This window comes from Micropterus salmoides, unplaced genomic scaffold, assembly GCF_014851395.1.
Source record: "Micropterus salmoides isolate LMB-PRFRI ecotype aquatic unplaced genomic scaffold, ASM1485139v1 Ms_hic_scaffold_4593, whole genome shotgun sequence".
In the NCBI taxonomy this organism is placed as follows: Eukaryota; Metazoa; Chordata; class Actinopteri; order Centrarchiformes; family Centrarchidae; genus Micropterus; species Micropterus salmoides.
Genome location: NW_024044032.1, coordinates 207 through 12888, shown reverse-complemented (window position 1 = coordinate 12888; position 12682 = coordinate 207). Strand labels below are relative to the sequence as shown.

The 12682-nt window shown below is 39.9% G+C and overlaps 1 protein-coding gene across 1 annotated transcript; it reads right to left on the bottom strand.

Moving 5' to 3' along the window:
- On the bottom strand, positions 1-12482 carry LOC119887976 (DNA repair protein XRCC1-like; the record flags this gene model as incomplete). The annotated part of the gene is given in 5 exon segments (XM_038698481.1): positions 1-24; positions 629-677; positions 7029-7128; positions 7224-7305; positions 12417-12482. Coding segments are annotated over 5 exon segments (296 nt in total), but the record flags the coding sequence as incomplete, so codon positions are not given.
- Between the last annotated feature and the right edge of the window lie 200 nt (positions 12483-12682).

Below are 12682 nucleotides of genomic sequence, written 5' to 3'. Positions count from 1 at the left end.
TTCTGTCTGCTCTCGTTCTCCACCCTATTGCAAGGGCAAAAGAGGGACTCGATATATCTTTATGTTTATATCTACATGTTTCCATGCCTGCCTCTCAAAAGATGAACTAGCTTTCATTTAGGACATGTTTGTAAACCACCTGACAAAGGCCAATATTCACTCTTATTTTAGCTTTATCTCAGTCTCAACTAATTCCTGGATTTTTAGCTTCTAGAGTTCACAACGACATTGCATGCAGTCATTTGTTATAGGTTGTTAATATTGCAGCTATAAGTATAACCTTTTTAAAGACTTCTGTGAGTAAGCAGTTCATTAGTGACATTACTTCATTATGAGTAAAACCCTCTAACCTCTCCAATCCCTCTGCAATTCAGTGGTGACTTTCAAAGTGATCTTTTCTTCTTTTTTAAATTTATTTACTACCAAGGCTTTCTCAGAGATCACTTAATGAACAAAAACAGGTTCAGAACAAACTTACATTATTAACTAAAGTAAAAGCGGAATTACTGATTGACAGTTATTAGTGGAGTAACAAAAGAGCAGAGATATAGTCAACAACCATTAAAGACATGGACCAACAGACATTGATATTCCAAACAGTATCATTAACATTTTTTGCTTTGTTTACCTCTGCAGCTCGTCCTCTGTGTCTACAGCAGAGTCACCATCATCACCTCCTGTGAAATGAAGCATTTGTCAATCTGGTAAAAATTACCAAAAACTACTACTACTGACTAAAAAGGTACAATGTTTAATTTCAGGTGTACAGTGTGATACAAAAAGTCGATATTACATATTTAAGGGGGGTGGGCATTGGGTGGCACGTGCTACCTGTGAAATCTAATAGGCCACCAAAGGCACCCCTGCATTTTCCTAAACTATGATTGGCTATTTCCATCCATGTTGCTAAGCTGGTAAGGGGATATACAGCTGAACCTCACGGCCCGCCCTACTCTGCTTCTGATCAGCTAGTAGTCCTTAACTAGGAACTGCGCATGTGCAACTCCCAACAAAGATCTTGTAGAGACAAGATGTATCATCCCGTAGCTAAAAGTCTTCAACACAGGGTGAAAAGAGGTGCTGCAGCAATGTGCAGTATGTTTTTTGAAAATTAAACCATGTAAACCTGTCCTGGTACAACCCCTATATAAGATTTTGAAAAATCAGCTTTCAGACATGGAAAATTAAATGAAGCAGCCGGGCAAGGAAAACCAAAGCTTCCAGAAATATTGAGTTTCCTTAAAAAGAAAGACAGGATAGCCGATGGTCGTTGCTAAGACAGCATTTAGGCCTACCCCTTTTATTTACAGTCTTCTCCTCTCTAGCATGAGCTTTGCAACTTTACAACTAGCTCTGCCTAACCAATCGTCACTCCTAATGCCTCAACCCAACAGCCAATCAGAGGCAGTTTAGTTTAGTTTTTTTTTCTAGTCCGCTGCACTGCGGAGTCTGACAGCTGAACACGTGATGCTGCTGAACAAGCTGTCCGTCTGGTCTGACGGCAAGCCTGATTTCATTTCATTTCATTTATTTATTTAAGATGTAAGACAGAAGTAAGCTAGCTTACGATATTAACTGTCCTCTCAGATACAGTAATGTAAGCTAATTGTTCAGAGCTGTGGCAGCAACCTGGATATAATGTATTCTAACATCAACAGGATGAAACGTGTCGCCATCTGTGTTATTTACACTGGGGACATGTCCCCATCACTTTTTAAAAGCGTTAAAAATGCTTTAAAAATAGGTTGCAACATGAAATGGTACAGAACCAATGAAAGTGCTTTGAGAAAGGTTTATTTGCATTTTTAAGTAAGAATAAACAAGCTACTGATTATAAAATGACCCCAAAACATACAGCACCAGTCAGTAACTTTAACAACTTCTTGTCACAGTTTCTATTTGGCCAAATTTTCCGTTCTCTCCCTGTGACAAAAGAGGAGAGAAGACTAAATCATGCCTGCATGTGTGGCTAATTCAGTAGGGATGATATTACACGAGAAAATTTGATCTACAGGAGAAACATATGTGAAAGCATCATAGAATGCCTGAGAGCTGCACTGCATTATATTCTGTAATACTTTGAATTGTCACCTGCCACCTGAATTTTGTGGTTTCCCTTTACATAAATATAAACATTGCCATCCTAAATTGATGTAGGAAAGGCAGAACAGGAAATGTCACCAGAATGCAGGAAATTAAGTTTTTAATGCTCAAAATTATCTGTGTGAGGATCCCCACACCCCCAACTCATATATTTCAGCTTTGATTATTTTTATAAAATACTGTTAATTTATCACATCTCGTTCTTTTGACACCAGTATGGTGCATTGCCACATCTCGTAAGCTAAGTGTATCGTCACACCCCTAATCTGAGCCCTTTATGTCCCCACTACTTTTCGACACAAAGTGACGCCCTTGCATGTTGGTATAATCCGTGTATGGTTTTTCTTTCAGTATTTTGTTGAAAACCAAAACGGAAAAATTGAAAAACGGTAAACAAAAAAACAGACATCTGTTTTTGTTTCAGTTTTTAACCCATGACTGAAAACAAAGGAGCTGCGTTTTGTTTGATCTTTGACCGTTGTTGTATCCCTACAACCCCTTCTCACTCCCCGACTCGTGACTTATGGCATCGTCAAGGCCTATCATGTCTGTCTGTAATGCACTGGGGATCCCTGTAGCGTCATAGGTCAACACAGTGGGGGAAGCCCTGTAGCATCAGTTTGTGACGGTAAAGGCTGGTATGATATTTAACAGAAAAGACTGCGTAAGAACGTGGTTGGTGTGAATGGAGGTTCAGAACCTGGACTTTGAACCAGGAGACCGATGTTTGTGTACAGTGTGAAAGAAAAAGTCGATATTACATATTTAAGCTATTTTATATTATTATTATTTATTTTATTTTCTGTTAAATATCATACCTGCCTTTGCCGTCACAAACTGACGCTACAGGGCTACCCCTACTGCGTTGACCTATGATGCTACAGGGATCCCCCACTGCATTACATGCTATTTCTTTTCAAGTCACATCGCATATCAACTATGGCGAATATGATTGTAGCAGTGAGCACTATAGGCCCATTATAGCCACATAAGAAAAAAGAAACATGAGAATGTAGGCTACTTGTTTTGCAAGATTGCGTCAAGCTGGAGGAGCCACTCAAGCAAAATTCTCAAATTTCTAGATTAAGTACATCAGCATCAAAGAAGCATTTTGTTTTGGGCTGATCTGAAGCAGCTGGTTACCTGAGCGATCTAAGAAAATACCCAATTACAGGGTTCGATTTACGTGGGAGTCATCTGTGGGGGTCTCCAATTCATTTATCAACAACCATTATTTGGAATAATCACAAACAATGTAATTTTCATTGGAAAACCCCGACGAAGCTCAGATTATAATTTGAACCCTGCCCGAATATGCTTATCAAGGCTTTTTCTCGAGGCTACAGCCAGGGTGTGAACTACGGGGAGCTTTACTCCTCTTATTAAGACATGAGCTCCCCTGAAAACATGATTTGTAATATTTTGGGGGGTCTCTAAAATATCGACAATATGCTGTTTTTGCCATTCATTTTCTGTAGCCTATAATCATGGATCATGCGTAAATCAGTAGCGCCAGGCTTCGTCCAGCCAGAGTGCTCACAGACTGTGTGTTCCTGCAGCTGGAGGCTCTCCGCAACTCCGCACAACTTTCGAAATTCTTCCATCTCAGAAAATAAAGGTCAGGTTGAAACAGCGTAGCCTAGAGAGGCTGAACGAAAAGAAAATTACCCGAACCTTTTAATCCATGTATGATTGGTTAATATACAAGCTCGCCGAATTAACTAATAATAGCTCATGTTTGCTGTGTACCATTGGATGTACTGACCACTATCAGTGAATTAATTTTAAACTGAAGAAACCTTAAAAACCGGAGGATTCTCAAGAAAGCGTTCCTGCTCCAGTTGCTAGTGAGTTACAAACTGAACGTTGAGCCAATAGAAGCCTCCGGTACTGCAGCTATATTATATTATACTGTTTTTCAAACTAAAAACCCACTTATGTTGATGTTCAAGCTCATCTTAATTACATTTAATCAATAAATGTAAAATAAGTGTATCTGCTGCAGGTTTATCAAGTGTAACAACAGCGCTACACAAATTGGACTCATTAGGCCTAAATATCAAAATTGTTCTGTTTTGGTTTTAAAACGACTTGGTTTTTCTGATTTAGATTTGAAACTAAATAATCAAAGAACGAACCATACACGGATTCAGTATCTTTCTCTTGTTGCAGTAGACAAATGCACGTTATCTATAGAACATGTAAACTTAAAAAAAAAAGAAAGACGCATCTTACACTGCCGCTGTACATTTCTCTGACGTGACAACAGAACTGTTACTTCTTTACATTCTGTTGATTTTTTTTGTTTTAAACTCAAATTCGGGCCACATTTTAAACATTGTACCTATAATGCTAGAAAAGGCATTGCAGGTAAAATGTGTGCTATGAACAGTTTCTTGACCTCCTAGTTTACAAAATCACTGAATTTCACAAATTTCAAAGAATTTATTTTTGGTCACTGTGAAAGGAATTAAATCTCACTATTGCTTTAAATGTTCATTATGCATAGGCAGAATCCCGGTGAATCTATGTTTCTATTAAACATATCAGCAGCTCAAAAATGTAACACAATTTCCATAACCACACAATCCTGTGCTGTTGTGGGGAAAGAAAAGAAGATAAAATTAAAATGCGGTTTCCCTGTATGTGTTTATTGTGTCTCCTCACTGATGCACTTTACTGTTGGCCTCAAATTAACATAGAAATGAGAATCATGCACAAGTCCCTTCATAGTGATTACATCTACAGTCTTGTCCTTTTCACAGTGGCTTTGTCAACACATCCGTTGTTTCAGGTTCTTCATAGAGGTTCCTTTTGTCTATTGACCATGAATTTTTGAATAAACTCAAACAAAAGATTTTCAAATTATTTATCTAAATGGACAAAGGATGAAAAATGTTGATGAATTTACGCACTTAGGTGTTACTCTAGATTCCACTCGAACATTAAAAATGCATTATAAAAAAGGTGCCAAATACTGAAAACACACCAGTATCATAGTGATATAATTGTTAAATATAAAATGTTAAGCATTGGAGCAGATAAAATTATCCATAATACTGCTTCTATTTAAGCATATAGGGGTAAAGTGTTATCCGTTATTAGAAGAATAGAATTAGAAGATGAAATTTTAGTGTAGTATTTCTGTTTTCTGATCTGCTGCAGGCTGGGTTAAGTTTCTGTTACTTAATATGATCAGATTGTGTATAAAATCTGTTGCACAAACAAAGCAAACTTTCATTATAAAGACTACAGCTATGCTAGCAGCTTGGCTGGGTCATACTAAGACACAGTGAATATATCTATCTATCTATCTATCTATATAAATAATGAATCGAGACTGCAGCTGTGCAGCTTCTCAAGATTAAAGCGGAGCTACCGTTTGTAACACCCCCCTCGTGGCGGCGTCACCCCCCCCACCCCGGTAAGGGGATCAGCTGTGTACGTTGATAGATATTTATTAGTCCTTTTGGAAATTCAGTGCGTCATACATCAAACATCAGAGCAACAACTGCTTTACCAGCACAACCAAGTGCTATACAAGTTATACTAAGGTGCAGTTCCCCGACACCCAGTTAACTCATGACTGCGACATTACAAACCAAACTCACGGCTTAACCAGTAGAACAACAAACGCACGTGTACAGTTATAGCTGAGGATTTCAGCTTACTTTGGCTAGCCTTCAACTCAACAATCAACCAATCATGATTACAGCTAAATGCTAAAGTTGCTGTTACTGTTACCTTGTCTGTGGTCTGCTGGCAGAACACCGGGTGCTTTCTGATCAGATGCTGTTGTGCTGTTGCGGTAGCCCACATAAGTTTTGTTTTACGGTGGGTGGACGGTGTAACATTACAGAGTTGTTAGCTTTTAGCTTGAAATAATCCCATACTTTGGACACTTTCTTCTTCGTCCCTCCCTATTTTCTCTCTCTTCCTCCACCTTGCAAACAGCGCCATCATAATCACGATTTGTGTCGATGCATTTTTGTAATCGAATTAATTGATTTAATTGATGAATCGTTTTAGCCCTACATCTTAGATTAGCTAATTAGCACTAAACAGTAAAAAAAGTCAAGAAGTCAGAAAGTCAATATGATCAAACTCATCAGGATTCCTTGTCTGGAGATCACAAACTTCTACACAAAATGTTATAGAAATCCATCCAGTAAGATTTAAATACTGAAAGAGAACAATGTCTCACACAGTGTAGTGAGTATGACAAGACGATTCTACTAACGGAGATCACTCTGTGGAAATACATTACATGTATAAATTATGTATGAAAGTTTGATGTGATTCACTATAGCTCAGACACTTTCAATTTCTGACTTTGGGGTTTGGACTTCATGTGTTGGTACAGACTGTACCTTTGGCTATTATCTGTATACTGGCTATTATTTGTATACTGTATATTAAATTCAGGGGCGGCACGGTGGTGCAGTGGTCAGCACTGTCGCCTCACAACAAGAAGATCGTGGGTTTAAACCCCGGTTGCCCCGTCCTTTCTGTGTGGAGTTTGCATGTTCTCCCCGTGTCTGCGTGGGTTCTCTCCGGGTGCTCCGGCTTCCTCCCAAGGCTAGGCTAATTGGTGACCCTTAATTGTCCTTAGGTGTGGATGTGAGTGGTTTTCTGTCTATGTGTGGCCATGGCGACCCCCCACGACCCTGTACGCAGGATAAGCGGTTGACGATGGATGGATGGATATTAAATTAAATAAGAAAATTAAATTTATCACTTTTACAATCACTCTTTCTCTTATCCTAACAACAGTTTCTGCAGTACACACACACAAAAAAAGAAAGAAGTGTAGAGTCATTCAAGGAAATGGCAATGCTGATGTTGACGGAATCTTTAACAAAACGTAAGTTTTCAGTTACACTGTTCCACACCAAGACTTTCTATCAAAGTAGTTTGATCCAAACCTGGTTCATCTGCATCAGTGGAGCCAGCATACTCTACGTCTTCACTCCCCTTTTCCTGGGTCTTTTTGGGGGTCACCTGTCTCTCCTGCTTCTGTGGAGTCTGCAAGAACAGCATGGACAGAGTGTTGAAACTGACTGACTGTTACAAACTGGAGAGGATCATATTTTATGGGCTCACTTAAAAAACTAATTTACCTTTGTGTTCATTTCCTCTTCACTCTGGTCGTCCACTTCCATTTCGCTCTCAGAGCTCGACTCCGCTCCATCCATCAAATACCTAGAGGAAGACAAAAAAAAGAACGGTGAACAAAATGTGTCAGGATGATTAAAGGCCAGAGGGAAGAACGCCTGCACAATATATCTTGCTTCCCATCAGGTTTACTTGTACAATGTTTCAAACCACTGCGGGCCTTTGTCAGGCAATAGTGTATTGAAAGCAGCTTCAGAATGAAGGTAATATTTTACACCAGACATTCAATGTCCTGATGTTTAAAACATTACCACTGCCTGTATATGAAATACTTTGACGTTGACGTTTATAGGTTGGGAGACAAGTCTAATTTTCTGCAGGGGGGAAGAACAAAAAAAAACAAAACACAAAAACTTGTATTTCAAACAATCTCCAGGAGAAGTCATAAATTAGGCTTGTTCCAAGTACTCTCCCAACAGCCTTTTCTTGTTTCAGTCACTCCCATTGAGAGTGCTCATAAGAAGCCAAAATCATATTGAAATCATGTAGTCAAACTGAATGCTGCATTACCACTTACAAACATGTCTGTCTAGACACATACAGTATCCCACAAAAGGGAGTACACCCCTCACATTTGTTTGGTTTTTAAATCAGTTCTTGAGCAAAAATGTCAAACATCTGTTGGTGCCAACTTCTCCAATGAGGGGGATTTGGTGCTTTCTCTGTTTACATCATTGTAAATTGGTTTTCAACTGTTGGCCAGATAAAACAAGACATTAACACTGGGCTCTGGAAAACCAGGTAAGACATTTCTCACTATTTTATGGATTAAATGGAAAAATATTTTTTGTTTACATTGCAACATTAAGTGTACACTTTACGCTGTACACTTCGGGATGCAGTGATTATTGGCAGACAAGAACTTTTGGGTGATGTGTTTTTGTATGTGATTATGTCTATGTGCCGTAGGTTAATCATGGTGTGATTGTACTGATATTTTGGCTCCGGCACACAAACTACTCTGCTGTTATAATGCAACGGAGTCTCGATTTTAATAATAAGAAATGTGGTTACTAATTCAGATCCATTGTGTACTGCTTCAGTGTTTTCTGATTTCATTCCGTCTCTGGATCCTCACTGATTGGATAATGATTGGTTGGATATGCTATTCTGGGGTGCTTAGCTTACGTCACAATTTCTCTAATATATACACTACACAGTACATATGCCTGGCAGGAGCTGAATGAAGGTGTGCATTTGCCCCCAGATGCTTAGTGACAAAGTGTTTGTGTGCATGTTGGAGCAACAGTTTGAGAGTGTGAGTGTGCGTATTTGTTTGGGTACTTGTCATCATCAAAGTAAGTGGTCCCTTTAATTACCCATAGCAGATGCAGTTTTTAAATAAAGGATACATCATCAAAGCTGCACACTCCACGCGCTGCACAATAGCGGTGCTGGGCAGGGGAATGGATTATTCTGACAAGAGAGGGAGGGGGATCTTTGGCACAATCAGAAACTGACTGAGAAAAGCGAGCATGAGGGAGAATGACGACACAGTGAGCTACTCATTTAAATGCACTTTTTTTTGAGAATCTGATTTTTAAACCCACAGTGTGGTTGTGTGCCATCGCCCTTCAGCAGTATTAATTTAAAAAGCTGTCCACATTACTCTCTCTCTTAGTATGGCTCATATGCACACTGTGGCTGTTGAGAATAAACGCATCAAAATGTAACCTTGACCGCTTTAATTTCTGGATTTGAAGACTTACGTGAGCAGAATGTATTTCTGTGCGCCATAATCAGCTGATTTATTAACTGGATTGATTTAATTACTGGAGTTAACTGAATGCCAATTATTTCTTTGAAATGCCAGTCACATCAAAATAAAAAAAAACAAATTCAAACCAAAAGAAGGTATACTAATAGCAGGTCTGACTGTTCTTGTTGTGTTCTTGTAACTAGGGCTGTGGCTTGAAATTTTTTTCCATTGTTGCTAATTACTTTTTTGATTACTCGTTCATTTAGTCTATGAAATAAAATTTAAAAAAGATGGCCTCCCTGGTGACAAATTTTAATTGCTTGTTTTGTCCAACAAACAGTCCCAAACGCAAATATATTCTATTAACTCACCATAGTTAGTTAATCACTGACTTCCTGACGGACAGGAAGCAGCACGTTAAGCTGGGAAAACATGTCTCTGACTCCAGGACCCTGAGCATCGGTTCCCCTCAGGGCTGCGTTCTTTCCCCCCTTTTCTTCTCCCTGTACACCAACACCTGCACCTCCAGTCACCAGTCTGTCAAGCTCCTGAAGTTTGCGGATGACACCACCCTCATTGGGCTCATCTCAGGCGGGGATGAGTCTGCGTACAGGTGGGAGATCGACAATCTGGTGACCTGGTGCAGCCAGAACAGTCTGGAGCTCAACGCTCTGAAGACAGTGGAGATGGTCATGGACTTCAGAAAGAGCACAGCCCCACCCTCCCCCATCATCCTGTGTGACTCTCCAGTCACCACTGTGGACTCCTTCCACTTCCTGGGCACATCATCTCCCAGGACCTCAAGTGGGAGCTGAACACCACCTCCATCATCAAGAAGGCCCAGCAGAGGATGTATTTCCTGCGGCAGCTGAAGAAGTTCAGCCTGCCAAAGACAATGATGGTGCACTTCTACACCGCCATCATTGAGTCCATCCTCACCTCCTCCATCACCATCTGGTACGCTGCTGCCACTGCCAGGGACAAGGGCTCTGCGGAGCCAATCTGTGATAAGGGCAAGCTGCAGCGCATCATTTGCTCTGCAGAGAAGGTGATTGGCTGCAATCTTTCTTCTCTTCAGGACCTGTATGCCTCCAGGACTCTGAGGCATGCAGGAAAGATTGCAGCTGACCCCTCCCACCCTGGACACAAACTGTTTCAGACTCTCCCCTCTGGCAGGAGGCTGCGGTCCATCAGGACCAAAACCTCTCGCCACAAGAACAGTTTCTTTCTGATGGCAGTGGGCTTCCTCAACAAGGCTCGGGTCCCCACTGTCAGTGACTCTCATGCCCCCCTCCCCAAACTCACCACACTCATACACTCTCCTGACCCCACACTTTACAACAACGCTCAACTGTGCTTTATGCTCATGTTGCCGTTGTATTATAGTAGTATTGTATGTTTTATATTTTTGTATACTTGTAAATTTTTCTGACCTCCTTACTTTTATATTTATATTACTATTTATGTTATGTGTACTGTAAGCACCAATTCATACCAAGGCAAATTCCTCGTATGTGAAAATGTACCTGGCAATAAACCCGATTCTGATTCTGATAATGAGACCAAAAAGTTAAGCAGCAAATCCTCACATTTCAGAAGGTGGAATAAGCAAATGTTTGGTATTTTGCACTAAAAATCATTAAAGATTGCATCCATTATAAAAGTTGCCCATTAATATTCTGTCAATCTGTCACTGAATGCTGTCATGTATTTTTAATTTAACCAAGCCTTCTTATTAACAAGAAAATCAGTTCTAGTCCATTAAAATGATTTACATACAGCATGTGAGCTAGTAGCAATTAAAAGGACAGCTACAAGCAGGTAAACTATGCATTGGCACATTTGGGCCATACATAATAGGTAGCAGCTGTGTGATATCGAATAAATTATAAAGCTGATGAGAAATTTGAATGAAGATACATAGTCATTCATCTTCAAGATAAGCAGCCTGTAATTACTCTCCAATCGCCACGGTAAGAAGAAAAAACAACTTTAAAGCTCCCTATCACATGCCCAGCATTGAGTATTGCAACTGTAACTTCAATGGCCCAGTCCTGCTTAAACAAAGTTACTTGATCAGACAGATGAAGGCAGAATTATCACAGTATCCATCAAACTTTCCTTAAGTACTTATATTATCTATCTACTTTCTATTAAAGCTGAAAGAGTTAAATTACCTCACACCTTGCCTTGGATTTTATCAGACCTAACAAATAGTGAAAACACAAACAAAAGAGGGTTGACAATTAGTAAAGTTGACTGGAAATTATTGAATGCCGCATATTGCTTTTGTCTCTTCATTAATTTTTTCCATACGCATTATGATTTCTTTAGGGTATAAACAGTTAAAATAATTTTTAAATGCACAGAACAAAATAGTGATGGACTGCATCTCTTTTACATTTGGGTCTTAGAAGCCTCCAGCACCGCCTCTCTGCCTGTTAGCATAGTATGCTATGGCCTGTCGTTGTCTCTACCTCTATTTGACTAGTCAAAAGGCGCTCTATGCGTCTTAGAGCTGCAAAGACTAGTCACTTAATAGATTAGTCAACTGAAAGAGCATTAATCAGCATGTATTTTGCTAATCGATTAATCCTGCAAGTCGTTTTTTCTAGCTAAAATGCCATTTGATGGAACCATTTTCTCAAATGTGAGAATATGTTGTTTTTCTTGGCATTATAGCAAATCTAATGATGTCACTTTGGGCACTACAAAACCGCGACGGGCAACTTTCATATTTTGACAGATAATGTGAGTTCTACTACCTATTGCTGACCCTACATTTACATTGTCTGAACACAGCAGAAGCCTGAGACTTACGAGTGCAGTAACCTTGGACAATCTAGCAGTGTGGTAGCCTGTTTGGAAACAAGTTTAGTACTATTCCAGTAAATCTGGACCTTCCTTTGCACAAGATGAGTATTCTGCTCTACATTATTCAGTAGGCACAGATTCATGTGGAGCGATGACAGAAGACCTTGATGTTGCAAAAGCTCCCCCTGTAATGAAGCATATAATTAGAGAGCTGTGAAACTGGCTGGGTTGAATTTGTGATCACAGCAGGGATCAGCTGCTCAAGGTTGCAATGTTCTTTGTAGCGCGTGGGCATCACTGCTGTGAGGGGTGTATTTCTGGATACTTCAAGGTGAGCGCTGGTCCCGTACTTTACTATATAGAGGTACAGATGTGGCTTAAGAGAAAGTATTTAATCAGATGTGGATTAATACACTGGACACATGCTCCACACTAAACCCAGGCTGTTACCCTGCGTAAGTGTCCTTTACACTGAATCCCATCCAGCTGTTCCTGAGGCCAAGCTTGAGCCCAGGCCTTTCTACAGGCCTGAATTTCCACACACAGCATTACAGTTTGACCTTTCCATTATCAGTATAAAACCATCTGTTTTTACTTGCTTGTTTTATAGTTCAGTCTCTCTTACCGTTTATAGGAGATCTTCTGTTTCCTCTTATGACAGTCCATTACCCATTCCTTACGTACGATGATGCCCCCCTGATTTCACCTGGCTGTACTTGGGGGTATTAGCGAAGGCACAGCTGGAGATTGATGGGCCAAAAGACGCAAATAGACACAAATATGGTCATTAAAGAGAAGCTGACAAGGGTAATAGTCTGCTCTGACAGGAGAAAACAAGATGCAATCAAACTGAATTACTGAGAGTGCACAGGGCTGTTACACAATCCTGTA